Source organism: Capricornis sumatraensis, chromosome 2 (genome assembly GCF_032405125.1).
Source record: "Capricornis sumatraensis isolate serow.1 chromosome 2, serow.2, whole genome shotgun sequence".
NCBI classification, from domain to species: Eukaryota; Metazoa; Chordata; class Mammalia; order Artiodactyla; family Bovidae; genus Capricornis; species Capricornis sumatraensis.
The window spans coordinates 43,772,333-43,800,067 of NC_091070.1; the positions used below are offsets into that span (position 1 = coordinate 43,772,333).

Genomic DNA, 27,735 nt, shown 5'->3' on the forward strand with positions numbered 1-27,735 from the left:
ACGCTTTAACCTCTGAGCATAAATTAAATGAAGATCTTACTGGGGCTGACCTCCAGTCTGCCTCTCTTTGACTTCTCCCTATTGGTTGTAAGCCTGACAATTGGCATCCTAAGCCTAAATAAAAAGAGATGAGGATACATGGCAATTCTTCCAATAGGTCATAGTATGCTGGGATTGGGACACTGTCTGTATCACATCCATCCCCTACCAGACCTCATGTCCCCGTAGTTGAGGTCGTTCATGAAGCACTTGGGCCTTTATGCTCTCTTGATTCCTCATCCTGGATGTTCTTTTAAGAATACGCAAGCTGGTCAGCCTCGATTAAAACTAAGGAATCCAGACCTTGACACAGAACCTTGACAGCTCCAGCTGGCTCAATGGCAGGGAGCCAGCTCCTTCTCTGAGATAATGGGCTATGGAAACAGCAATCTTGGTTTTAAGTTGTGGCTTCCACACCACCAGGGCCTCCTGCAGGCCCTGGGGCCCCAGGGAGGCAGTCATTCTAGAGGAAGCTGAGAAAAATGGGGAGTGAAGAGGTCCTGGGAGAGACTGAGAAGTGACTCTGCCTTGAGAGGCAGGGGCAGGGGTGGTTAGTGGCCGTTGAGGCACAAGAAGCATATGAGGTAACAGGAGTTGGAGGGAGCTGTGAAGAGGTAGCCAGGAGGTATGAGGCAACTGACCCCTCAAGTAAGACAGACTAAGTAAGGTAAAGTCCAGTAGGGGCCTGGCCACCATCCCAAACTTCAGCCAGAGAGCACCTCAGAATCAGACCAGAGTGGTCTTGGGACAAAGCCCTCCAGCTGGGTAGCAGCAGAATAAGGTTAGAACCAGGGGTATTTTTTTTCCTCCCAGTTTCCACTCTGGGTTTTTTTCCTCATCTCTGTGCTACCTCCCAGATATGGATTTCATAGGAAAGTTCTTGGCCTTCACAGATGCCCCCTGCTTCTCATGCAGGGCTGGGCCTCTCTCCTTCTGATGGATGGCTTTCTGAACCATCCAATGCCAGCTGTTTCCCTGTCTCTATCCATTCTCCCAGGAAAGATGGAGTAGGGTCTTCAGTGGCCACATGAGGCCTTGTGACCCTGGGGAGGAATGACAGGCAGCCTGGGACTCAGCCCAACAGCAGACTGCCCAGGGGCAGTGGGCACATGCCTTGGCATCTGGGCATGCTGATCTTTTTCTCCACAGAGGGCAGTGTGGGGGGAGGAGGGGGTGGAATCCAGCGACATCTCAGGCCATAAGAATTCCTGCTCTCCCCCTCAGTCTGACCCTCGTTTTGCCCGTCTGGGCCATGGCAATGGCCACGGTCAGGGCAGTGGGGGAGAAGGAAGGAGAGGCGGGTTTGCTAGTTTGCTTGGCCAGGCACCAGGAGTGTGAGCCTGCCCGCCTCCGCAGACTGTCTCGCTCCTGTCCCCCACTCCGCCGGCCTGTCCCTCCGGGCTGCTCGGGCCCCACTACTACTGTCCCCAACCCGCCCCGCCAGCAGGGCCAAAGGGCGGCGTGACTCACGGCGCTGCCACCAGCCCACGGCTTGCCCGAGGCATATAAAGGCTGCCGGGGTGAGAGGCGGCAGAGCCTTGCCGGACCCGGTCCGAGGCGCGCAGAGCATGGCTGCAGGCGCGGAGCGAGGCCGCGGGGGCGCGGGCTGGGGGCTGCGCGGCGCCCTGGCCGCGGTGGCGCTGCTCTCGGCGCTCAATGCTGCAGGCACGGTGTTCGCGCTGTGCCAGTGGCGCGGGCTGAGCGCTGCGCTCCGGGCGCTGGAGGCGCAGCGGGGCCGGGAGCAGCGCGAGGACAGCGCCCTGCGCGCCTTCCTGGCGGAGCTGAGTCGCGCGCCTCGCCGGGCGCCCGCGCCACCCCCAGACCCCGCGAGCGCCGCGCGCAACAAGCGCAGTCACGGCGGGGAGCCTGCGCAGCACATCCGTGCCGAGAGCCACGACATGCTGATGATGATGACCTACTCCATGGTGCCGGTAGGCGGGGTCTCAGCTCCCTTTGACGCCCCCGCCGGGGTGGGCAGCGGACAGTGTAGGGAGAGCGCCTCGGACATCCTCTCCTCCCCTGGCCAGATGGCAGGGTGCCTTGGGGAGAAGTCCTGGGTGTGAACCCGCTGGGGAAATCACCCTGGCGAGCGCCTTATCCCATCTGTGGTCAGTTTCCTCATCTGTTAAATGGGGGAGGGGGTAAGTCTTCCAGCTCTGACGTCGTTCAGACTGCAGATAAATTAGGGGATAGGCAATGTTCTTAAGAGCCTACTTCGTAACTTTGAACACAGGTTTTCACCTTCTGGTGTGACAGGAGCCACAGCGGCCCAAGCTCTGCCTGTGAAATTCGTAGGGGGCCCCTGAGAGCACAGACGCAACGTTTCTGGAAGAGCACACACTTCTGTAAAGTGATTCTTTCTCTGACATCATCTATTGGTCTGGCTTTTCACCTGGCCTCAGCTCATCCCACCCAAGACTGACAACCTAATAGTTTCGGTTTATGTGAAAACAGCCCTAATTTTACCAACCCCTGGGACCTTTTTGAGGGGAAACTTACTCTTGGGTACCAAGTGGTTACAAATAATGGAAATCAACATAGAGCCACTTTGTCAAAACGCAATGTGAAGGTTGGGGTTTATCATGTGGGCTGCAAGAAGTCTATCAGTTCAGTCGTTCAGCCATGTCTGACTCTTTGAGACCCTATCGACTATAGCCAACCAGATTCTTCTGTCCATGGGATTTTCCAGGCAAAAATACAGGAGTGTGTTGCCATTTCCTTCTCCAGGGGTTTTTCCCGACCCAGCGATCGAACCCACCTCTCTTACGCCCCCTGCATTGGCAGGAGGGTTCTTTACCACTAGTGCCACCTGGGAAGCCCCCAAGAAGTCTATGGAACCTCAGGAAATGTCAGAGTGAGCTCTTCACAGGCTCATGCATCTAGGGGAGAGTCCAGAGCTTTTCATTAGATTTTCAAAGGCCACTGTGCTCCCCAAAAATGATTTCAGAAACACTGCACTTTAAAAAGTCTTTAAAGCAAAGCCTCAAAAATCTTTCTTCCAGTTTTAACTTCATTTGTTTTTGCTGATATTAGCTCAGTAATTATCTAACCATTACACTTGGATCACATTGCAGTTCCCCATTCTATTTCATTATCTATTACAGCTGTGATGGATATTTTACTTTAAATTTACAAAGATTTCAGTTGTCATCTCAAGTGTGAGCCATATTTCAGAATCCTAGGTGTTTGAAGATAAATTCACTTAATCCTATTATCATAGAAGCTTTTAAATGTCTTACATGAGCTGAAGTGCTTTCATAACTACATGAAAGTACTACGCACTTCAAGCACATCTTTTGGGAAAGATCACATTTTTCCATTCCCGAGTTCTTTTTTTTTTTTTTTACCCACATTATCATTTAAAAATCTGGACGCAAGCAAAAGTTTCAGAAAAGGACCTCTGTAAAGTAAAGAAATCTCTTTAGGGAAATTCACTCTTTCTCTTGGCTCTCCACTGTGCATTTTTAGGGGTTTGTTAAACCATCCAAGAAGGTTGCACCTGAGCATCAACCTTTTATATTTTAAATCCTGCTTTTAAGGTAGAGGCTTATGTATCCAGATTGCATTCTGTTCATCATTAATCCAAGAGAATGCAGACACTCATATCTGTGTCAGTATGAAAGCTGATTTAACTACCACTACCTGCTCTGTAGCAAGTCAGAGAAGAGACATTACATTACATTTATCTGGATGAGAAGCACTTGAAGATTATCCCCAACTCATCCCCCACTTGCAATGGATATGCTTTGACCTTTAGGAGTCACTGAGGGATTTTCCATGCAAGCCAGGAGAAAGTCACCATCACAGTCCTTTTGGAAGTAGTTCCCAAACAGTAGACTTAGGGTTCACCTGGGAACACATTAAAAATGCAGATTTCAGGGTCCCACTCAGACTTGTAGAATTATAATCTCCAAAACCAGCTTCCTTAAGTCCCCCAACCTACCCATCTCCCACCCTCCCAACCCCTTGGTGAGTTTGATACAGGTGGTCCAGGTGCCAACACTTTGAGAAACGCTCCTCTAGACCACCACTTCTCTAGTGTGCATATGAAGATCTTGGAGATCTTATAAAAAACACAAATTCTGACTCAGAAGCTCTAAATTGGGGGCTGAGGCTCTGTATTTATAGCAGGCTCCCCCTTATATTGGTGCTGCTGGTCTGAGAACCACCCTTTGAATAACTCCATTCTAGAGCAGTGGTTGCACAGTGAAACCATATAGGGAGTTTAAACTTGACTGATGCCTAGGACCCATCTCCCAGAGATTCTTAATTAATTGTTAGGAGTGCAGCTCGAGGGCGGGTGCCCACTCACCAACACAAAGGGCCTTGGCATGCCTTCCTGATGATGGTCAGTTGTATTAAGCACCTCATTCTCACCAGGTCTCTCTTGAGGCCTCTGCTTTAGGCAAAGGAACAAACTTAAGGTGAAAAGCTTTTTGCATACTTTATTGTGACAACATTCTCACCATCCACCTCTGTAGATTTTCCTCATCTTTACTCTCTGTGTTTCTCAGAACAGAGAATCATTCACATGAGGAAACAATTTTTAAAAAGAACTTTCTCAGGGCATGTAGCGTTGGACATGACTTAGCGACTGAACAACAACAGGGCACCTAAGTAGAAAAATTGCTAAGAGCAATATTAAAGATGTAGAATACAGCATGGAGGTGAGTGTACCAGCTTCTTAGGGTTGAAGTCTACACTTTACCTCACCTTTTTCTATAGCACCAGTAGGTCTTCAGTGAGGGTGAGATCAGAGGTCCCCTCACTATAGAAGTCCCATGTCCTGAGAGATTTCGGAACAAAGACACTGTATGCACACTAATTTCAGCATTGCAAAAAGTCTTCTGAAAATGGCTCATTTATCCAAGATGAGCCTTCTCAAGCCAACCAGTGCTTCTAAGTTCTATGCTTTTGGCTGAAAGCACTTCAACTCAGCATGTTAATTCTGGTTAGCACAGTCTGACCAGAAAGTGATTGGCAGCTGTAAACGATTTTATTAAAAGGACAGAATAACTAATTATTACTTAAGTACAATCAGTTTGATTGTTATTATTTAGTCGCTAAGTTGTGTCTGACTCTTTTGTGACCCCATGGGTGGGCTGTAACCCACCGGGTTCCTCTGTCCATGAGATTCTCTAGGCAAGAACACTGGAGTGGGTTGCCATTTCCTCCTCCAGGGGATCTTCCCAACCCAGGGATCGAACCCACGTCTCCTACTTGTCAAGCAATGGCATCACGGACTTGATGGATGTGAGTCTGAGTGAAGTCCGGGAGATGGTAATGGACAGGGAGGCCTGGCGTGCTGCGATTCATGGGGTCGCAAAGAGTCGGACACGACTGAGCGACTGAACTGAACTAAAGCCACCTGGGAAGCCCATTAGTTTGGTATAGCCATTAAGTCTTTAAAAGGAAGTGAGTATTTTGGGAAAAAGTAATAAAAAGGGTCCTGGGTACCACTGAGCTAGACCAGTAATGGGAACCCATCTGCCAGGAGCTCCAGCAAGAGATGCTGGTGCTGTGTAGTCTCCACTCCCTCCCACTGCTCTTCTCACTCCTCCCCGCCATCAGTTTCTCTTTTTCATCCCATTCTTCAAATCTCACCCTTATTGATGTTCTGGTAGCTTTATCATCCTCCCTAGAATCTTGGGTTGAGCACCCAGTAGGAAGAAAGTTTTACTACTTACAATGTGTGCCTTAAAAAGTTCTAAATGGGTCAAAAGTTTACATTAAAAAAATGAAGTTCTAAAACTGTTAGAATAAAATATGAGTAAGTTCATTTTTAATCTTGGAAAGGGAAATGAGAACTATAACTCAAAAGCCAAAAGCAAACAATAAATGAATAAATTTAACCACATTTAAAAAGCACACACACAACAACAAAAACTGCATGACAAACAATTATAGAAACAAACACATACACCATTATCAAAGGCAAATGATAAATGATATACTGGAAAGAAACATTTGCAGCTCATATCATAGGTACAGGGCTAATCTTCTGCATATATTATATATGCAGATTATATATATGCAGAAGATATATATATATAGCACTTCTAGAAGCTGATTTAACAAGGAAAGAATTTAATAGGGAAATCCGCAACAGAAATAGGAATCCAGTAGGAATATGGAACGCATAGGTCTCAGGAAAAGAAATGCAAATTTCTCTTAAAAACACAGGAAAAGAACTCTTGATTTAAAAATGCAATTACTGCTCCAAAATATAATTCTTACCTTTCAGAATGGCAACTGCAAAAATTCGACAACATATTCTGTTGGGGAAACTGAAGGGAAACAGACTTGCTTTTATACTGCTGTTTGGAATGCAAAATGCTACAGCCCATAAGTAAGGCAATTTGGCAATACCTTTGGATAACAAATACATTTACTCTCTCACCCAGCAATCTTACTTGTGGGAATGTATCTTGCACAAGACTTTGTCACCTATGAAATGACATATGCACATAGTTATTCGCTGCAGAATATTGGTAAAAACAAAAGACTAACATCCTGTGTCCACTACAGGACTAATTAAATAAACTGACGTATATATCCACTGGGATACTAGGTAGCTATAAAGCAAGAATGAGTAAATTCTCTGTTCTGCTATTGGAACAACCCCGAAGATATATTTTTAAATGACAAAAGTGTAAGGAGGAAGGGGAAAAATAAATGAAATGAACAAAATTACTTACTTAGGGATAAGGTGGGCATGAGCCTTTCAGTGCATAGCTCTGTGCATTGTTTTGACTTTTGAACCATGTGATTGTGTTACTCTTATTGTGAGTGAAAAGGCTGTAAGCCCAAGGTTACATGGCAGCTGCCACTGGGCTGGGGGCAGTAGGGCGCAGTAGGGACTGTGCCCACCCAAGGATCATGTGCTCTGTTTACAGGGGAGGCTTTTGCTGATGGTTGCTGTACATGAACGAGAGCCTCGTGTGCCTGATCTTTTGATTTTTGTCAAGAAAAGTATTAAAAATCTGTCTTTTTATGTGAAATCTCTTGGCTTTTAAGTATTGACAAAAATTTTCTCAACATGTTTTTTATTTGACTGACAGGGTGTTTGCCAAACAACACTCACATTGTTAGGAGCTGAGTTAAGACTTGGTTTTGAACAAAATGGCTTTATGTAGTTCCACCACAACCCCCACCCCCACCACTGATTTCCCAGCCTAATTTTGAAAGGATAGTGGAATCCGTGCCATTGTTACCATTATTGGTGGTTAAGTGGAGTTGGTTTTTTGCATTTCATTTGGTTTGCTTGTTGCATTCATTTTGTTTTGGTTTTGGATCAAACATCAACCATAGGGCTTTCTCTGGTGTCTCAGTGGTAAAGAATCTGCCTGCCAATGCAGGAGACGCGGGCTTGATCCCTGGTTTGGGAAGATTCCCTGGAGAAGGAAATGGCAATCCAGTCCAGTATTCTTGCCTGGGAAATCCATGGACAGAGGAGCCTGGTGGGCTGCAGTCCATAGGGTCGCAAAGAGTTGGACATAGCTTAGCAACTAAATGTGAGCACAAAACATAAATTCTACCTTCAGTGGATGGAGATTTCCTGTCACGTGGCTTTTCAAAAGCATTTACTGTGGGCAGTTCTCATGGAGGAGATTCCAGCTATGTTAACTAGTAATGCATTGTAGCAAACAGCTTTTCATAATGACCACTCTGAGGTGCATGGATCTATTCATTATCTTGTTTACAGGGAACAAAAGTCACATGACCGTAGTCACAGCTTCTGCTTGCATGGATGCTGTATCTCCTTCAAGGCCTTAGCTTGATCATGGCAGGGGTTACCTGCCTTTCCCACCCCTTGAACTGGGTCACTTCCATGGTGTAAAAGCTGAGGATTTAGATCAGGAGTCAACAAACCATGGCCTAAGGTCAAATCAAGCCTGCTATTTGTTTTTGTGCAGCTTGTGACTTAATGATTTTTACATTTACACGTGCATAGGAAAAAAATAAGAGGAACAGTATTTTGTGACACATGAACATTGTATGAAATTCAAGTTTCAACAACTATAAATAAAGTTTTATTGGAATTCATCCATGCCCACTTGTTTATGTTTTGTCTGTGATTACTGTCACATGACAACCACAGGATTGAGTAGTCACACCAGAGACCATATGACCCACAAAGCCTAAGGTATTTCCTATCTTGTTCTTTACAGAAAAGTTTACCGACCTCTCATTTAGACAGTGGCCCATGGGATTGGAGGGCCCTAGTCATTGTACCTTTGGAGAGCTAAGCTACTAAATCGGGGTTGTTTAAGCAGAGTGTTAACCTTGGGGTTTAAGCCGTCCCGCAGGAGACAGAGTCCAGGACAGAGCTGCACTGAGAGGGATTCACTCTAGAGGGAGGCAGTGGGACTGAGCCAGCCCTCAAGCCTGGTTCCTTCTAAGCTGACTTCCCAAGTCTGGAATGGATAATGTTAGAATAGCCATCCCTTCAGCCGCATATCAAGGCCTTGTTTCAAACCACATCTATTCTGTTCAGTAGCTGACTTCCCAAGTCTGGAATGGATAATGTTAGAATAGCCACCCCTTCAGCCGCATATCAAGGCCTTGTTTCAAACCACATCTATTCTATTCAGTTGCAGGGGAGACACTTATACCCCATTAGGTCCTGTCGTATAGACTGGGCCTTGATGAGAGCTCAGAGGCCTGACAGAGCAGGACAAAATAAGACCGGGCGGCCAAAGCAGTAACCCACATGCGGAGCCTGATTGTGGCGGGAGAGGAGGGCAGGTTATGCAGCCTTTCTCATAGCAGCATGTGCTAATGGGCACTTGGGATGTCACATGTTAATTTGCGTGTCAGAAGCCATGTCCAAGTATCAGTTAAGCGTAAGAGAAAACCTGAAGCTACATCTCAGCTAAGACTGTGTCTGGTGTTGGTACTATGAATACACTCATAAATTTTGTTCATGTATCAGGTCGTGATGGTATGTGAGGAAGACAGGAGAGGGCTGGCCCCTTAGCTGCATCTTTCAGACACTTTATTCATTGATACATATTCTGCACACATGCAGATAAAACCTTCAGTGAAGATGTATAGTTGTCATGCTTGTCTAAGGACTTATGGAAGAAACAAGTGGGTCAAGACTGAGCATCTGGACCTGTGGGACAGGGAAGTTGTGTTGGCCACATGGAAGACATTGAACTGTCTGGACCTACTCTCGGGTCCTGTGGTTATGCGAAAGCTCCTAGTTTCTAGCCATAGCAGCAGAGATGAGGGCAGCAGGAATAAGGCCCCCTGAGCCCATACAACCTGAGCAGGATGAACCTTCCAGGGCCTGGTGAATTGTCCACTTCCATCTTTTTCTGCTGTTTCCCTGCCTTTCCTTCAACCTTCTGAGCCAAGGATAAAATGAACTCAAGGTCACGTTCCACCCTCTGGAAAAGCACCACTCCACTCCAGGGAGATGGCTGAATCCCTCAGACCTGCCTGTCATTTCACACCACTGCCCACTAGATGACAGGCTGAGAGATCTCTGGGTAGAAGGCTCTTTCTGGGTGCACTGCAGAACTTCTCAGACCATGAATCTTCCAAAGCTGAGATACTGTTCACCCTCCACAAAGCCTTTATCTCAGGATCTCTCTTTGGCTGGTTCAGGCTTGCCTTCAGGTGATGCTGCTGCCATTATGTGGCTGCCCTTAACTCGGGAGACCTGGAATTCCTTCTTCTTCATGGTCAGGTTCCCAGGCAAATTCTCTCTCCCCATTGCTTCCCTGAAGTATGTTATGGCAGTAAGTAGTGTGGACCTGGGAATCAGACAGATTCATCCTGGGCCCACAGCTTGGTAGCTGGGCACCTTTGGGCAAGTCTGTTAACTTCCCCCAGCCTGTTTCCTCCTCTGTAAGACTGAGATAATAATATTGAATATGCACCTCATACAGTTGTTTGGAAGTAGGTAAAGGACAGTGCCCAGTATAGCCAGACTTCCAGTAACTGTTCACTGTAGCTGTTGCTGAGATTAATCGCTGTGAGTTTATCATGTAGCCCTCCTTGCCCCATGCCCTCAGTATCTTGTTTCTGGCTTTACTATTTATCTTCAGTGTCTGCAGAATGCCGAGTTGTCTGATCATATGTGCTGTTATCAGCTGCTGCTTTGGAATCCTATTTTGCCTTTTGAAGCCTAGGGTGGCATCACACCAACCTAAATCATCTCGTCATTGAAAGCAAAACAGAATTAGCCTTGATGTGGCTTCTTCAACAGTTCAGGCTTTCCCAGGGCCTCACCCCTGCTTCATGGTCACTGATGACGAGGTTTGACACCCATGAGGAGAGTCATCTTCACCCCCATTCTGAGCTACTGGCATAGCTCTTGTGTACTCCTGTTGATTTCTGTTGATGGCAGTTCTGAAAAAAAGTTCTGGATGCTTTCATTTGAAAGATTGATAAAATGTGAGTGGAAGGTAGAGCAAAAACATTCTAAGAAAGGGAAACAATTTCCTTCTTGGGGTGGGGTGTCTCATGTTCTCCAGGATATGGGTACCTATGTGGGAACTATCAAAATAGTCCTAGATCTTATAAGACATAACTTATCTGGGGAAAAAAAAGACATTTTAAAAATCTACATTCTTCAAACTCTTCTTCCCTCCCTGCCTCAGAAAAATATCCTTGGCCAAATCTAGTTGACATTCAAGCTTAATTTACATGCATTTTATCTACAGACTAAAGGTCATGTTGTGTAAAACAAGCTGAAGCTTTTAGGTTGTAATTCTGCTACAAAGGGAGCATTTTTCAGCCTGTCAGTTGCTTTTTTTATGTAGCTCTTTGAGTTGTAACAGCTCTATATTTTAAGTAGATATAATTTACTTCTGGTTTAACTGAAGTTCAGACACAATTTTCTTTACTGAAAGGTGGAGTTAAAAGAACAAGGCCAACTAAAGATCACTTAAAATACAATTCGTGGAATTGTTCAGAATGCTATAAGTAGAGTAACCCCATCTTCCAGCCACTCGGAAAGTTTCTTGTGTTCGTCAAAGTGCTGGGAATTTTGGAGATGCTGCTGCTGCTGCTGCTAAGTCGCTTCAGTTGTGTCCGACTCTGTGCGACCCCATAGACAGCAGCCCACCAGGCTCCCCCGTCCCTGGGATTCTCCAGACAAGGACACTGGAGTGGGTTGCCATTTCCTTCTCCAATGCATGACAGTGAAAAGTGAAAGTGAAGTCGCTCAGTCGTGTCCGACTCTTAGCGACCCCATGGACTTGCAGCCCACCAGGCTCCTCCGTCCATGGGATTTTCCAGGCAAGAGTACTGGAGTGGGGTGCCATCACCTTCTCCGTTGGAGATGCTGCATAAGCTCTATGTAAAAACTGTGAAGGACTTGGAAATGCATTGTGGGTAACTGTACCCAAGCTAAAATGATGAGCTAGCAACTGCAAAATAATTCCCCAGTGTTTCAGTGACTCAGTGCTTTTGGGGTCTGGAATCTTCACTCAAAAGTGGAAAATGCCGTCTTCCTATAGGCAATACTTGAGGTCCTTGGAATCCATCCCTCTGAATAGTCAGGCCTTTAGAGAAAATTCTTTAACAGTGAGCATCAGGGCAGTGACAGAGAAAACCAGTCCTCACTCAAGTGATGAAGGAAGGTTTTGTGGAGCAGGCAGAACTGGAAATGGGTAATGAAGAGTGGATGATATTTGCTCAGGCAAGGAGGGGAAATCAGTGCAAGTACAGTTAATAACTTGAGCCAAGGTCTGGGGACAGGAACGAACATGGTTGCAAGGCTGAGAGAGCAAGAAGCTTTCCTACACTGAGGAGTCTGGGCTGTGGGAGAGGAATTAAGGGGGCCACAGGAGAGCCTTGAATTTCTACCTTTGAAAAGCTGAGAATGAATCTGATGAGCAATTGGGAGAATTTTCCATGGGGCACTCATGAAGGAAGCGATTTTATAGGACTGATCTGGCTGTACAATACAGGAAAGATTGTATTGGGGAGAGATGAGAGGCTGGAAGAAAGTTAGGAAGTTATTGCCTTAGTCCAGGCAGGAAATGATTTTGTCTAGCTGAGGTGATGGTATCAGAAATGGAGAAGATCTCTATCCTAGAAATACCATGAAATAAGGATGAATTGAACTTGGGAACTAATTGGATGTAAGAAAAGAGAAAGGAGCCACCTGGTCCACATCCATCCAAAGACGGTGGAGTGATCAGAATTGAGGAAACTGAAGTGGGTTAGTTTAGATGTGAGAATGCTACATTTGTTTTGAGATTGAACATGAGATGAAAATAGAGGAAAAGGGGAAGGAAAACTGAAGAATGGAAGAATATTCAAGGAAAAGAGAATACCCTTCTTCCAAGAACTATGTGTTCTCCATCAGAGAGGTCTTTACAAGGCTAAAAAGTAAAAGTCAGTTCCCAAAGCCTAAATAATGACCTCTAGAAAGAATGTTATTTCCCAGATAGTCGTTTTTATGGTTCATGGGTTCAAACCATACATATATGCTGGGTATTGAATTTAGGGAAGTTAATTACACTAAGCATAATTTGTAAATATTCATGTTCAAGGTGGACTCATGCTTTCATTCTTCTGTTGATCAAAGCTTTTTGAACACCACAGAAACAGCATGTTTGTCAAACCAACAGTTTCATCCAGCCAATATTTCAATGCTAACAACATCCACAACTGTTGTGAGCATCTCAACCCAGCTGCTGCTGCTGCTGCTAAGTCCTTTCAGTCATATCCAACCCTTTGCGACCCCATAGACAGCAGCCCACCAGGCTCCTCTGTCCACAGGATTCTCTAGGCAAGAATACTGGAGCGCGTTGCCATTTCCTTCTCCTCTCAACCCAGGGACCTCCTCTAAATATTTTCTGGACTAACCTCTTATAGCTGTTCCTTGTGCAGAGGCAGGAGGGGGCTGAGCAGGGAGTAGCTTGACAAAACATCTTCACAAATGGTTTTGCTATGTACAAAGGATGCCAAAGGGCAGAGTTTGGGATAATGGATTAATTCTTTGTCCTTCCCCCCAACACTGGACAAGTTACTTAACTACCATTTATGTATACTTTTCTGACTATAAGGTGAAGATAAGCATACTTAGATAAGAATCAAAATTATCTGAAGATGCTTGTTGAAAGGAATAATGAGAGCACGGAATAGTATTATTAACAGTTAGTGAAAGATTATTCCAGCAGCACTCCTGCTTCAGAAAAATCCATTAGAGGCCTAGGGAAGACAAGTGATTCTTAGCTCACTTCAAAACACTCATCTCTTCCACCCATAACCTCTTATGCACTTATCGTCTGTATCACACAACTAAAACTTTGTTTGTGTACAGTTTTGGTCTCTGATTTGTCATCTCTAGTCACCTTTGTCTCTTTAAATATATCTCACCACTCTGCTACACCATTAGCGAGGTATTTGATGAATATCTCTTCACTGATACATGCATCTACAACTCAGCAAGGGCAAATATAGACTAAGATATCTGCCGGTTTCTGAATCTAGTTTCTTTACACATGAGGAGTTTTGGAGATGAGTCCTGGAGTATTTTTTAAAGTCTTTTCTAAGAATTCTTGCTATCCATCAAATAGGAGTTTGTGTCAGGTATTGGTAAGACTGATTTAGCAGGCCTGCTCTACCTGTTGGAGATTCCTTCATTCATTTGACATGTAGTTACCTACTATATCACAGGCACTATCGTGGGTGTACAAGAAACAGTCTAAGCGAACCATGCAAATCCCTGTCCTGTTGGGGTTTACATTCTGGGAGGGTAGCAACAGACAAGAGCCAAGGTAAGTAAAATCACCTGCAGCATTAGAAAGTGAAAGTGCTATGAAGAACAATAAAGCAGCATGAGGGTTAGGGAGCAGGAAGGGGGAGATGCAGTTAGAAGTCTTCTGGGTGGGAAAGGCCTCACTAAGAAGGTGACATCTGAACAGAAAACTTGAAGGAGGTGAGGGAGTGAGCCATGTGGAAATCTACGGAAGGGCTGTTCAGGCAGAAGGAAGAGCGAGAGCAAAAGCTCTGAGATGGGGGAGTGTACAGAGAGCACAAGGAACAGTAAGAAGAGGGAGTGGGAGGGAGTGGTAGGAAATGGGGTCAGAGGATAACTGGGCAGAGAAAGGACCAGAGGACCAGTTCATGTAGAGCCTTGCAGGATGTTGTAAAGACATTGGCCTTTATGCACGGTGGGGGGGGGGGCGGGGTTGAGGGGGGGTGGATTTTAGGCAGAGTGATATGATCTGACTTGCCTTTCCAAAGGATTACTGCTGCTGCTGCTGCTAAGTCGCTTCAGTCATGTCCAACTCTGTGCAACCCCATAAACGGCAGCCCGCCAGGCTCCCCTGTCCCCGGGATTCTCCAGGCAAGAACACTGGAGTGGGTTGCCATTTCCTTCTCCAATGCATGACAGTGAAAAGTGAAAGTGAAGTCGTTCAGTCGTGTCCGACTCTTAGCGACCCCATGGATTGCAGCCTACCAGGCTCCTCCATCCATGGGATTTTCCAGGCAAGAGTACTGGAGTGGGGTGTCATTGCCTTCTCCGCCAAAGGATCACTACAGTGGACTAGATTCTTTGGAGGGGAAGCATGGGCAGTGGTAGCAGGGAAGCTATTTACTTGACTATTGCAGTGAAAAAAGGTACTGGCTAAGGGGTGGAATGCTAAGTGGACTCTGTCTAGATATGTCTGATGTCAAGCTGCTAGAATTTGCTGACAGCTTGAACCTGCGATGTGAGGTGGAGGGCGGGGGGAAGGAGTTCAATGACTTCAAAGTTAGTGGCCCAAGTAGTGGAAAGACAGAATTGTCATTAATGAGATAGAAGAACTGCACATGGAACGATTTTGAGGGGAATATCAAGAGTTCAGCTTGGGATATGTTATCACCAAGATTTCTGTTAGATGTTTATGTGAAGATATTGAAGAGGCAGCTGAATACCTGAGTCTGTGAGGGAGGGAATCCCTGCTGGTAGTGTACCTAAGAAATAGTGGGGAGGCCGAGCATGATAATATTCACTACCTGGACACAGGGAGACTCTAACCAACAGTCCATCTACTCCTGAGGTCACTGAGGCTTAGAGAGATAACACATCCTGTTCAACGTCACAGAGCCAGTGAGTGAAGGAACTGGCACTCACATCAGACTTAACTGTGTCTGACTCCCAAAACACATGTACTTCATGCCAGACCTTTCAGCCCTGGGTGTTATCTTTCAATTCTTCTACAGGGTTTTCTTTTTTTCTGGGGGTGGGGGGGCGGTGATTATGTTGTTCAGTCTCTTAAGTTGTGCCCAACTCTTTGCAACCCTATGGACTGCAGCATGCCAGGCTTCCCTGTCCTTCACTATCTCCCAGAATTTCTCAAACTCATTTCCATTGAGTGGATGATGGCATCCAACCATCTCATCCTCTGTCACCTCCTTCTCCCTCTGCCCTCAATCTTTCCCAGCATCAGGGTCTTTTCCAGTGAGTCGATTCTTGCATCAGGTGGCTAAAGTATTGGAGCTTCAACATCAGTCCTTCCAGTGAATATTCAGGGTTAATTTCCTTTAGGATTGATTGGTTTGATCTCCTTGCCGTTCAAGGGACTCTCAAGAGTCTTCTCCAACACCACCGTTCAAAAACATCAATTCAGTGGAGACTAGCCTTCTTTATGGTCCAGCTCTCACATCTGTACATGACTACTAGAAAGCCATAGCTTTGACTATACACACCTTTGTTGGCAAAGTGATGTTTTTCCTTTTTAGTACACTATCTAAGTTAGTCATAGCTTTTCTTCCAAGGAGCAAGTCTTTTAATTTTACACTGTATTTTCACTGATGTATGAGACCACTTTTCCTTCAGCACCCCAGTCTCTGTCTGGCTGACCCAGCCCTAACCAGATGTCTCTACTCAAGAGAGCATGAAAGTTTGTGTTATTTCCATCCAAACCAGGGGCACATCAATAGCTCCTGGTTTTGCAGTGATGTTGCTATGGGCAAGAGAGAGATGGCCATGTCTCAGGGACCCCAGTAGGATAAGCCTCAAATCTCTGGGCTCCCATTTTCTAGGGATTAATGGAGTATTTGCCAAAATAAAGTTATCTTAAGCAAATAGACACGAAGAGAAACAGTAACCACATGCTAGACGTTTGGTTCCCATAATCTACTGGTCAAAAATGAATAATGTCTTTGGCTGAAGAGCACATTCTGTTCCCAGGTGACTGAGTAATCAATCAGTTCAGTTCACTAGCTCGGTAGTGTCCGACTCTTTGCAACCCCATGAATCGCAGCACGCCAGTCCTTCCTGTCCATCATTAATTCCCGGAGTCCACTCAGACTCACGGCCATCGAGTCGGTGATGCCATCCAGCCATCTCATCCTCCGTCGTCCCCTTCTCCTCCTGCCCCCAATCCCTCCCAGCATCAGAGTCTTTTCCAGTTAGTCAACTCTTCACATGAGGTGGCCAAAGTATTGGAGTTTCAGCTTTAGCATCATTCCTTCCAAGAAAATCCCAGGGCTGATCTCCTTTAGAATGGACTGGTTGGATCTCCTTGCAGTCCAAGGCACTCTCAAGAGTCTTCTCCAACACTGCAGTTCAAAAGCATCAATTCTTCGGTGCTCAGCTTTCTTCACAGTCCAACTTTCACATCCATACAAGACCACTGGAAAAACCATAGCCTTGACTAGACGGAGGTGTTAATACTGATGAAATATCTACTATATGCTGAATGTCATTCTAATGCTGGCAAAGGGACCAGATGAGAGAATGGGGCACACAGGAAGAAGATGGAAGCGTTCTCACCAATAGGTGCCTATTTGGTTTGGGAGCCAGAGCAACATGAAGGAGCACAGTGCTGCTGCTGGGCTATAAAGGGATCAGTCAGTGGGGATGGACGTCTTTGGGGAAGGTTGGGCAGGATTTAGCTGGACTCTGAAGATACCCATTTGAACCAAGAGCACTCAGCCCCAAGCCATCAGCATGGGATGGCCAACATTTGTTCCCTTGCATCAGCAAATGCCTGGACCTTTGGCTGATCTTCCTGTGGGGCTGCAAGAAAAAGGTCATGCCTCAGTATTTCATCCGCAGACATGGCAAAGCCTGCCTTCCTGTTGGGGTCTATAGATTGTCATCACCACATCTTGGTCCCAGTGTGAATTCCTGCCTTTCAGAGGGATGAGTCCGGGGTAGCTGACCCCAGCTTCAGACTCCATGAGGGATTCCTCCAACACCTGTGGTCGAATCCTTCAGCTGGGCCAAGGCTTTCCTAGCTTAATCCCAGGCTGATTATCCACTCCCAGGAAGCTGTTTCTAAAGGACCATTTGCATGCACATAATAGCAGCAATTTGCACAATTAAGGAGACCCATAAAAGGTATTCAGTTGCCTAAGAAAAATGGAATTTAAGTTACAAAATAGGTCACATCTGAAAGGTGACTTGAAATTAAACAGCATTCTCCACAGCAAACCAGAGCCAGTACTTAGGGAACGGCAGAGAAGCCGTGACAGGACATATTATTTCAGCAGCATGCAAACTGGTGGTGATGGGTAGGTTCGCTCTTTTACTTTTTTTTATGATCAGTCCTGAGAGTAAAATGTGAGAGGAAGGGAGTTCAAGAGGGCAGCCAGCCAACCACCTGAGGCTTTGTGTGCAGATGAGCAGTGGCAGTACACGGAATTTTGCTCTATTCATCCTGATGAGAAAGAAACACATTTGATTAAGCCTTTCATTTTTGAACAGAAGAGACTGCTTGAAGTTGATGCATAATCAACTAGTAAAAATCCAGTGTCTTGTTCACATTCAAAGTAAACTAAAGCAGAGATTTGCATTTCCTGTTGAATTTCACACAATTCCTTTTGCAAAATCTGAATGGTATAAACATGGTAGTGCATGCTAAGTCACTTCAGTTGTGTCCAACACTGTGCAACCCCTACCAGGCTGTCCATGGGATTCTCCAGGGAAGAATACTGGAGTGGGTTGCCAAGAGATCTTCCTGACCCAGGGATCAAACCCTCATCTCTTAGGTTTCCTACATTGACAAGCGGGTTCTTTACCACTAGCTTCACCTGGGAAGCTGCAAAAAATATAGATGTGGTAGAAAATAGAACTTCTGCCCTGGAAGCCAGCTCTGGGAGCCTGGGCCAGCTACTTCACTTGATTTCTTTGGACCTCAGCTTTCTCATCCCTCCTCCGCTTGACTCTAGGTCTCTGGTTGTCTCCCCCTACTTCCTCCCCAACTCCTCCTGGGAGTAGAATTTGAAATCATCCAACTCTCTCATTTTATGGATAAGTCAACCCAAAGTAGCTCCATTCTATTTGTTTTCTATTGAAGGGTTGGCAATTTATTTGGGAAAAAGAAAAATCTTAAGATTAATGAACAACTTCAAAATCACTAGACAGCTATTCTAGTTCATTCTACGTTCACTTGTCTAGAAGAAACAGAGATCTGTCCAAGTTATTGCAAGTGATGGGTGTAATGAGGAATACATGACATTGAGATTCCTTGGGAAAGCTCTGTAATTAAAACCATCCTCTGGGCTCATATAATGTTTGCATGCTCTCTTCTCTCTGAATTATTAAAAACACAGCAAGTAAAAACCACCCATAATCCCAATATATCTTTTCAAATGATATAAACTAAGAAGTGAAAATTACCCTTTAATCTCCTAGTCTCAGTCTTCAAGAGGAAACAAGATCTCAGTGGTTTGGTTCATAAGCCTTCAAAGTTTTCTCTGTGCTTATCCAGACATATCTAAATGTTCTTTTTCAACCAAGAAGTTCTACTGTTATGTGGCTTGTGTTGTTTTTAATCACTCAGCAGTATGCTTTCAAGATTAGTCACATAGATCTACTTCATTCTTTTGCATCTGCTTAATAAGTGCCTTATTCTAAAGGAGATTGGTACTGGATGTTCTTTGGAAGGACTGATGCTAAAGCTGAAACTCCAGTACTTTGGCCACCTCATGTGAAGAGTTGACTCATTGGAAAAGACTCTGATGCTGGGAGGGATTGGGGGCAGGAGGAGAAGGGGATGACAGAGGATGGGCTGGCTGGATGGCATCACTGACTCGATGGACACGAGTCTGAGTGAACTCCCGGAGTTAGTGATGGACAGGGAGGCCTGGCGTGCTGCAATTCGTGGAGTCACACAGAGTCAGACGTGACTGAGCGACTGAACTGAACTGAATAAGTGCCTTGTTGTGTGTATGTGTGTATGTGTGTGTTAGTTGCGCAGTCATGTCCAACCCTTTGTGACTCCCTGGACTGTGTAGCCTACCAGGCTCCTCAGTCCATGGAATTCTCCAGGCAAGAATACTGGAGTGGGTTGCCATACCCTTCTCCAGGAGATCTTCCCGACCCAGGGATTGAACCCAGGTCTCCTACATTCCAGGCAGATTCTTTACCATCTGAGCCACCAGGGAAGCCCAATAAGTGCTTTACTGATAAACATTTAGATTGTTTGCATGCTTTTGCCATCACAGTGTGGAGATGAACATTCTCGTCAGATATCCTTGTATAGTTTTCTTACAAGTGAGGTTCCCAGTTCATAGCATTTTCTTTCTCATCAGTTCAGTTCAGTTCAGTTGCTCAGTTGTGTCCGACTCTTTGCGACCCCATGAATCGCAGCACGCCAGGCCTCCCTGTCCATCACCAACCCCCGGAGTTCACCCAGACTCACGTCCATCGAGTCTGTGATGCCATCCAGCCATCTCATCCTGGGTCGTCCCCTTCCCCTCCTGCCCCCAATCTCTCCCAGCATCAGAGTCTTTTCCAATGAGTCAACTCTTCGCATGAGGTTGCCAAAGTACTGGAGCTTCAGCTTTAGCATCATTCCTTCCAAAGAAATCCCAGGGCTGATCTCCTGCAGAATGGACTGGTTGGATCTCCTTGCAGTCCAAGGGACTCTCAAGAGTCTTCTCCAGCACCACAGTTCAAAAGCATCAATTCTTCGGCGCTCAGCCTTCTTCACAGTCCATCTCTCACATCCATACATGACCACTGGAAAAACCATATCCTTGACTAGACGGACCTTAGTCGGCAAAGTAATGTCTCTGGTCTTGAATATACTATCTAGGTTGGTCATAACTTTCCTTCCAAGGAGTAAGCGTCTTTTAATTTCATGGCTGCAGTCACCATCTGCAGTGATTTTGGAGCCCCCAAAAATAAAGTCTGACACTGTTTCCACTGTTTCCCCATCTATTTCCCATGAAGTGATGGGACCGGATGCCATCATCTTCATTTTCTGAATGTTGAGCTTTAAGCCAACTTTTTCACACTCCTCTTTCACTTTCATCAAGAGGATTTTTTGTTCCTCTTCACTTTCTGCCATAAGGGTGGTGTCATCTGCATATCTGAGGTTATTGATATTTCTCCTGGCAATCTTGATTCCAGCTTGTGTTTCTTCCAGTCCAGCGTTTCTCATGATGTACTCTGCATATAAGTTAAATAAGCAGGGTCTTTCTCATAGAGGCTGTCGAATTAGTCCCATCTATTTTTAGTTTGAATTAAACACAACTCAAGCCAACTGGTGCCAAATTAGCAAGAAGTCCATTATTTCTCTCCAGAGGCTTTTTCCTTGCCCCTGAATTGCCCAAGATTCCATGGGTTCTACTAATCCAGTGAGACCAGTTCTGTATCCAGAGAGAAATCTGGGAGATCTGGTCAGGCCACAGATGGGACCTCTTTGGGCTGTCTTTTCCTTCATTGCTGCCATATGTTACAAAAGTTGAAAGCAAGTCCCCATGTATTGTGATATGTCTTCGTCCACTGCAGCATGACCTCAAGGTGACCCTGAGATGCCACAGCATTTCTTCTGGGAGGATGGCCCCACCTCCTCAGCAAAACTCCTGACCTAAGCTATCCGGGGGTACCATTCTTTATGTTACACCCAGGTTGACAGCCGTTGTCTCCTGCTCTCAAGACAAGCTGTCTTTTGGAGACCATTGACATACTTTCCTACTTGAACCTTATCTCACCAGTGGAAAAGTTCTAGGTCTGGAAACAGGTACTGTTCTGTGCACAGGGATACAGACAAAATAGCAAATTCTCCTGCTGTCAAAATGCCTTCATTCTTTGGAGAAAAGGCACAGGTAATAAACAAATGCATACAGAAGCCAAGATAATATTGGATAACAGTGAGTGCTACAAAGGCTAAAAGCCTTGAGGTGATGGGGACTGGCTGCTAGGGTTACTCTCAGGTGGGGAGTCAGGGAAAGCCTTCTTAACTAGGTGACATTTGGGCTGAGGCCTCTGTGAAGATGTGAACACAGTTTATAAGGCTTGGCAAAGACCAGTGGTGATGGTCAGTGTGATTGGAGTCCAACAGTGGTGAAGTGGGGGTAGATGGTCTCAAGAGAGGACAGAGCCACGTCCTGCATGGATCCTCATAATCCCCAGGGCTATGAGTTTTAAGGCTGTTTTCAATTCATCATTCTCAAATCCTAAATGAAGATCTAGAAAGCCTGGTATACCAAATATGACTCCTTAACTTGACAAGCTAGGTTTTTATGACTTTCAATTTTGAATTTTCTGATTTTCATCCAAACTCTTAAGCATTATTATTAGGAAAAAAAAAAAGTTTCTTTTTTTCTTATGGTCATACCTTCTCACACCATGTTTTACTTTGATACAATCTTATATAAACCATGTTTGTTAAAGAATATTCCCAAGTGAAGATTGACACAATTTACTGATTAATATCTAAATTAACTTTTAGCATATAAATGAAGCCAAAAGGTCAGGAAATGCAAACTCCTTTTTTATCACTTTTATAGAAGCTATGCTAACTCCAGACCAGTGATGAACATAAAAGAGAGAAAGGTTAATTTTCCCTATTGATGCTTCTGTTGTTTCCAACTACTTCTCCTGCTGTGATCCCCCAGGCAACAAATGAGGCATTTATGAAGTCTCTAATGGTTCTCTCAGTGAACAATTATGCATATTTTAAGATGATAAATTTTGTAGTGCAGCTGATTGCATTAATTTATGAAAATGACTCAAAGCAGTGAATCGAAATTTCTTCTGCCTGTGTTATAATGCTCATCCGAGCCACAACAGAAAATACAGTAGACCTAGAATCAGGAAACCTGGAGTTGAGCCCAGCTTTTCCACCAGCAAGCTGTGTGACCTTGAGTAAATGGCATCACCTTGCTAAGCCTCTCTGTTCTTATCTATACAAAAGGGAGAGTCCCACTGCCCAACATACTTCAGCTCAGAGAGTTTTGGGGGCTAGGAGGCAACGGTTTGTATTGGGAGGGACACCTGGGATGTCCTAATGTATTGCTTGGCTGGAAGTGGTATATGGATGTTTGTTGTTTTATTTATCTTGCACTATTGGCACACATTTTATATTTTTGTGGTATATATGATATATTTCACAATAAATTTCTAAAGTAGTCAGTAAGCACCTGTGACACACTTCACAAACAGTAAATACAGTACAAGTCTTTTCCTCCAGGTCCCCTAGCAAACAAAATAAACCTAGGTAGAAGACAAAACAAATTTTCTCTTCAAATCAAAACAAGTTTCCTTTAAAAAGAGTTTGAGAGAGAAATCACCAAAATGTTTGGAATAAAACAAAAGTGCATTTTATTAAGTGTGGGCATTAGTATAGCTCCCTCCCACCCTGGCTCTCTACTCCTCCTTACATGAGGAGGAGTTTTTAGGTTTTAGTTCCCCTTTTTAGGATTCTCTCCAGAAATAGTCTAGAAAGTCATAGACAAAGAGAGAATCTGGAAAGCAGCAAGAGAGAAAGTGTATAGAAGCATTTTCATATGTACTACTTTTTTACTTAAATGAAAGCATGTTATACATGCTGCTCTATATTTTGTTCTTTTTTTATTTATCTTAGAGATCTTTCAATATTGGCTTTATGGATTTAAATTTAGTCTTTTCCACAGTATTTCATTGTATGAATATGCTACAGTTTCTCTAACCAGACTTCACTGATAAATATTGAGGTTGTTTCTAACTTTTGCTCTTGCCCACATTTCTAAAATAACCATGTTTGTACATATATCTTCTCATGCATACATGAGTGTGTCTGTAGGATAAATCATAAAATATAATGGGTCAAAAGACAGATCCATTTAAATTTTAGTAGATATTGTCAAAATGCCCTCCAAAGAGGCAGTGTCCCTTTGCATTTCCATCAACACAGTACGAGAATGCTCCTTTCCTGATACCCTTGTGAGAAGTACTCTGTTATTCTTTTTATTTACAAACTGAAAGGTAAAAATAGTATATCATAATTTGATGTGTTTCTTCAAATATAAGTGAAGATAAGACACTCTTTTATTTTTCTTCTTTGAGCTTTCTGCATGGATCCATTGCCCATTTTCCTTTGTTTTTTTGTTCCTTTACTTAAGGCTTTGTAGCAACTCTTTGTATACAAGCTCTTTGCATAATTATTCTTCTAAGTTTGTGTTTCTCCTTTGTTATTGCTTATAGTACTTTATGTCTTCTAGAAATGTTTAATTATTAGACAGTCAAATTTATCACATTTTTCCTATATATAGTATGGGGATTAGTTTCTTTCTTAGAAAAGTCTTTCCTACTCTAATACCATTATAAATATTTTTCCAAATGTCTCCTTCAGTAGTTTGTTTTTAACTTTAAAATTTTCAACTAAGGCTGCTCAATTACCTTTTTTAGTATAAGGAGTGAAACAGAGATCTGAATTTATGTTTTTCCCTAGATGTGTATCCAGCTATCTCAACTCCATTTCCCAATTGATAAGGTTTCTTCCCACAGTTTTGAAATGCCACGTTACTTGGGTTTAAAATTTTCTCTATGTATGAATTTGAAATTCTTAGATGGTGAATTGATAAATTAACTAAATCATTCCTGCCATATCCAAGAGACCATCAAAACAATAGCATAAGTAGAGTTTGCTTATCCCATACCAGGCCCTGTTGTGAGTGTACTGCGTGTATTCAATCATGTTTCCACATAACCATGCTATAAGTAAGGTAGGTACTGTTAGCGCCTTTCTAGACAAGGATGAGGTTAGACGAGGACAGCACAGAGAGGTTAAGTAACTTTCCCAAAGTCATACTATTTGTGAATGACAAAGCCGTGATTTGAACACAAGCAATTTGACTTCAGGATTCATGCCTTCATCTGTACTTTCTGCTGCTTTCACAAAATAGAAAACACTTTTGTGTATGCTTCCTACCTCCAAGGAGCTGTTCTAAGAACTTCATATATAACTTCACTTAAGTTTCACAGCAATCCTAAGATGTTAAGTACTACTAATAGCCCCATTTCACAGATAAGCAAACTGAGACAGAATGGAATTTGTTGTTTTAGTCTCTAAGTCGTGTCCGACTCTTTTGCAGCCCCATGGACTATAGCCCCAACTGCAGCCCACCAGGCTCCTCTGTCCATGGAATTCTCCAGACAAGAATACTGGAGTGGGTTGCCATTTCCTTCTCCAGGGGATCTTCCTGACCTAGGGATCAAACCTGCGTCTCTTGCATTGGCAGGCAGATTCTTTATCACTAAGCCACTAGGGAAGTGGAACTAGAGAACAGAAAGAGAGAAGGGGATGGTGTGAGATGAGGCCAGATACAGAGGAATTTTGCTGTATCTTTAGAGCAGCTAGGCATCACCAAAGTGATTGAATCAGGGCTAACCTGATCAGATTTGGGTTTTGTGAAGCTCACAAGCCACAGCATGGAAAACGAATGGGGGAAGTGTTAAATGGTGTGAGGGAATCTTGTATCAGGCTGACAGCGCGGTGCAGTGACCGTGCACTCCAGATGGCCATCCAATGGCAAGTAAGCAGTGTCCCCACGACATGAGAATCACTGCTTTCAGGGTAGTTTCCACACGCCATGCATGGAGCTCCCTAACCCTAAAAGCAGCTATTCACATAATCTACATTTTCATAAGAAACCAAAACATCAAGGAGCGAAGTACCTTATCCATACCCACTCACAGAGTTAAGTATGTGCTTCAGACTGCTAAGTTCACCAGTCCTGTTTATTCAGATCCACAGATTGAGTCCTTCAGACCCTGGGGAGCCAGCTTGGGTTTAGATTTGGCTGTTCCTCCCCCATCCTCTGCCTTCTCAGAGTTTGATAGAAATCAAGGAGATTCTGTTGAGGATGTCGATAGAAATAGCTGCTGATACAAGAAAAATCTGTATCTTTAGGTCTTTCAGGGGTGTCTTTTAAGTTTTAGATTAACTTTTCCTCAGACTTCTACCTATTCTTCTGAAACTATTTTGGAAATTTTTATTATTGTTTTCTGCGTTTCTGAATAAAGAGCAAGTTCAGGGTCTACTGCCTACCGTGCTGCTGGTAATGGTCCTCTCTTCCCACAGATCCGAGTGATGGTGGACCTGTGCAACAGTACCAGGGGGATCTGCCTCACAGGTAAGCTGGCCGGCACTGAACAAGAGCAGCTCACATGGGGAACGCGCCTGCTGGCCGAAGGGCCTGGGGTACAGTGAACATCTAGGACTCCTTAGCTTTATGAAAATGCTTGTTGGTTTACTTGTATACCAGATATTTTCAATGGGCTAAAACTCAGTAGTAACATAAATTTTGAAAAACAATACTATTTTTGGTATTGCCATAGAAATCCAGCCATGGAAAATAACTAGGTCTTGGGTAATTAGAAATATGTGGTACCTTGAACTGAGGCCAACGCTAATTCCCATTAGTGCTTTAAAAGGGAAAAGAAAGGAAAAAGACCTGGCTAAGAAGTAGAGAGCCCTTACCAGAAGTAGTTATTTCCCCATATCGTACATATAGCTTGAATGGGAAGCTGTAGATGCAAACTGCTAATCAGTTAAGAAAATGTTTTTTATGACCATTTCTCTGTGCGGTGCCTACTATGTGCTCGATGGGACTGGAGGTTGGTCACACCCTGTCCCCTTCTATTCAGTGAATCAAAGACAAAGAGAAAGGAAGGAGGGAATTAACCTCAAGGCACATCAAGCCTTAGGACCTGGAGTGGCTGATGGATGGAGCAGGGGAACAGAGGCATGGTGTTTGGTTTTCTTTGGCTGCAAGGCATGTGGGCATACAGGACCTTAGTTCCCCTGACCAGGAATCAAACCGAAACCCGTGTCCCCTGCAGTGGAAGGGCAGAGTCTGAATCACTGAACAGCCGGGGAAGTCCCTGGGAAGTGGTCTTGGTGTGATTATACCTGACTCTGGCAGAGACTGGCTTCTTATCTCAGGGGAGGAGTGCCTACCCACTGCCTTCAGAGCTCACATGCGGAATGCTGCTCTGGCCAAAGGGCTGGGGACAGAATGAGTACCTAGAAACACTTTAGGTTATGAAAATACATGTTGATTTGCTTTTATCAAAAATTTTTAATGGGCCAAAAATCAATTTATAATTATGAAAAATAATAACATTTTCATTATTACCATAGTAGTATCACCATGGAAAATAACTAGGCCTTGGGTAATCAGAAATGTGTGGTACGTTGAAATGAGGCCAGTCACCCAATTCATCACTCTCTGCCCCAATCAGGCACTGACCACCAAGGACAGGCCTACAGTGCCTGGTCTCAGACACTGCATTTCCTGTCTCTTTGAAAGGAGTGCAGCATTCTGAGGAAACAGAGGGAAGTTATTGTTGCATTAAAAATCTATTATGAAGAGGTCTGGATCTAGATGGTAGGGTAGGAAGATCCTGAGCTCTCATCTTCCTGTGGACACACTGAAACTACAACTACTTACAAAACAATTATCTCTGAGAACAACCTGAAGTCTAGCAGAACAGATTTTCTAAACTAAGGACAGAAAGAAAAGGACACAGTGAGAGACCCATGTAGGATGAAGAGAGACACAGTCTAGTCAAACCCACACCCCCAGTGCAGCAATCCACAAGCAGGAGGGATGTCACAGCCACAGAGATTCCCCCCGAAGAGCAAGGGGTCAAAGCCTCACATCAGGCTCTCCAACCTGTGGGATGTGCATGGGGAAGACGAACCCCCACAACACCTGGATTTGAAAACCAGTGAGGCTTTCATTCAGGAAAGCTGAAGGGCTGTGGGAATCTGGGACTCTGCTCCTTGCATACACTTTCATTCACTCTAACTTCCAGCACAGAGGCAACAGCTTGAAAAGTGCTTGGGTCACATAAGAAGGAGATTCAGTGATGAATTTTAAGGCATGTGCTCAAGGGACAGGGATCTGGAGGAACTTCCTCTGGGAATGGAAGTGCTGGCAGACACCATTTGTGTCACTCTCCACCAAACTGACACTGTGTGCCCCACCCTGATGCTCCCCTGAGGACTGACTCCAGCCAGTCCCTCCAAAATACTTCTTGCCCTGCCCTACCCAGAGGGCAGCCCTAGCTGGCATCAACACCCCTCCAAAGCAGCTCCCACTTAAGGGGGCCCACCCCACACCACAGAGCACTCACAGTAGTCCCAGCCGGACCTTAAAGCCAGTTGCACTGGAGGCTAGCTCCACACATCAGCAGGCCTGCAGCAGTGCTCTGGTGACCAGGCAGCAGTTGCACCATTGAGCCGCACCTTCTACATAAGGCCACTCTTCTACAACTAGGAGATGTAGCTGACACCCTTAATACATAGAAACAAGTACAAAGAGTTAGGCAAAATAAACAGACAAAGGAATACCTTTCAAATGAAATAAACAAATAAATAAAAATAACACAAAACACCAGAAAAGGAGCTAAATTAAACAAAGATAAGCAATTTACAAGATAAAGTGTTCAAAATAACAGTCATAAAGATGCGCACCGACTCGAGAAAACAATGGATGAACTCAGTGAGAATTTAA

The 27,735-nt window shown here is 44.4% G+C and overlaps 1 protein-coding gene across 1 annotated transcript in view; it reads left to right on the forward strand.

Annotated features, from left to right (window-relative positions):
- The first annotated feature begins 1,607 nt into the window (after positions 1–1,607).
- The window catches only part of GLDN (gliomedin), a 60,976-nt gene continuing 34,848 nt past the window's right edge, over positions 1,608–27,735 (forward strand). Inside the window, exons 1-2 of the mRNA XM_068963556.1 lie at positions 1,608–1,970; positions 25,296–25,347. Coding sequence (XP_068819657.1) covers positions 1,608–1,970; positions 25,296–25,347 — 415 coding nt within the window. The remainder of the gene's footprint in view (positions 1,971–25,295; positions 25,348–27,735) is intronic.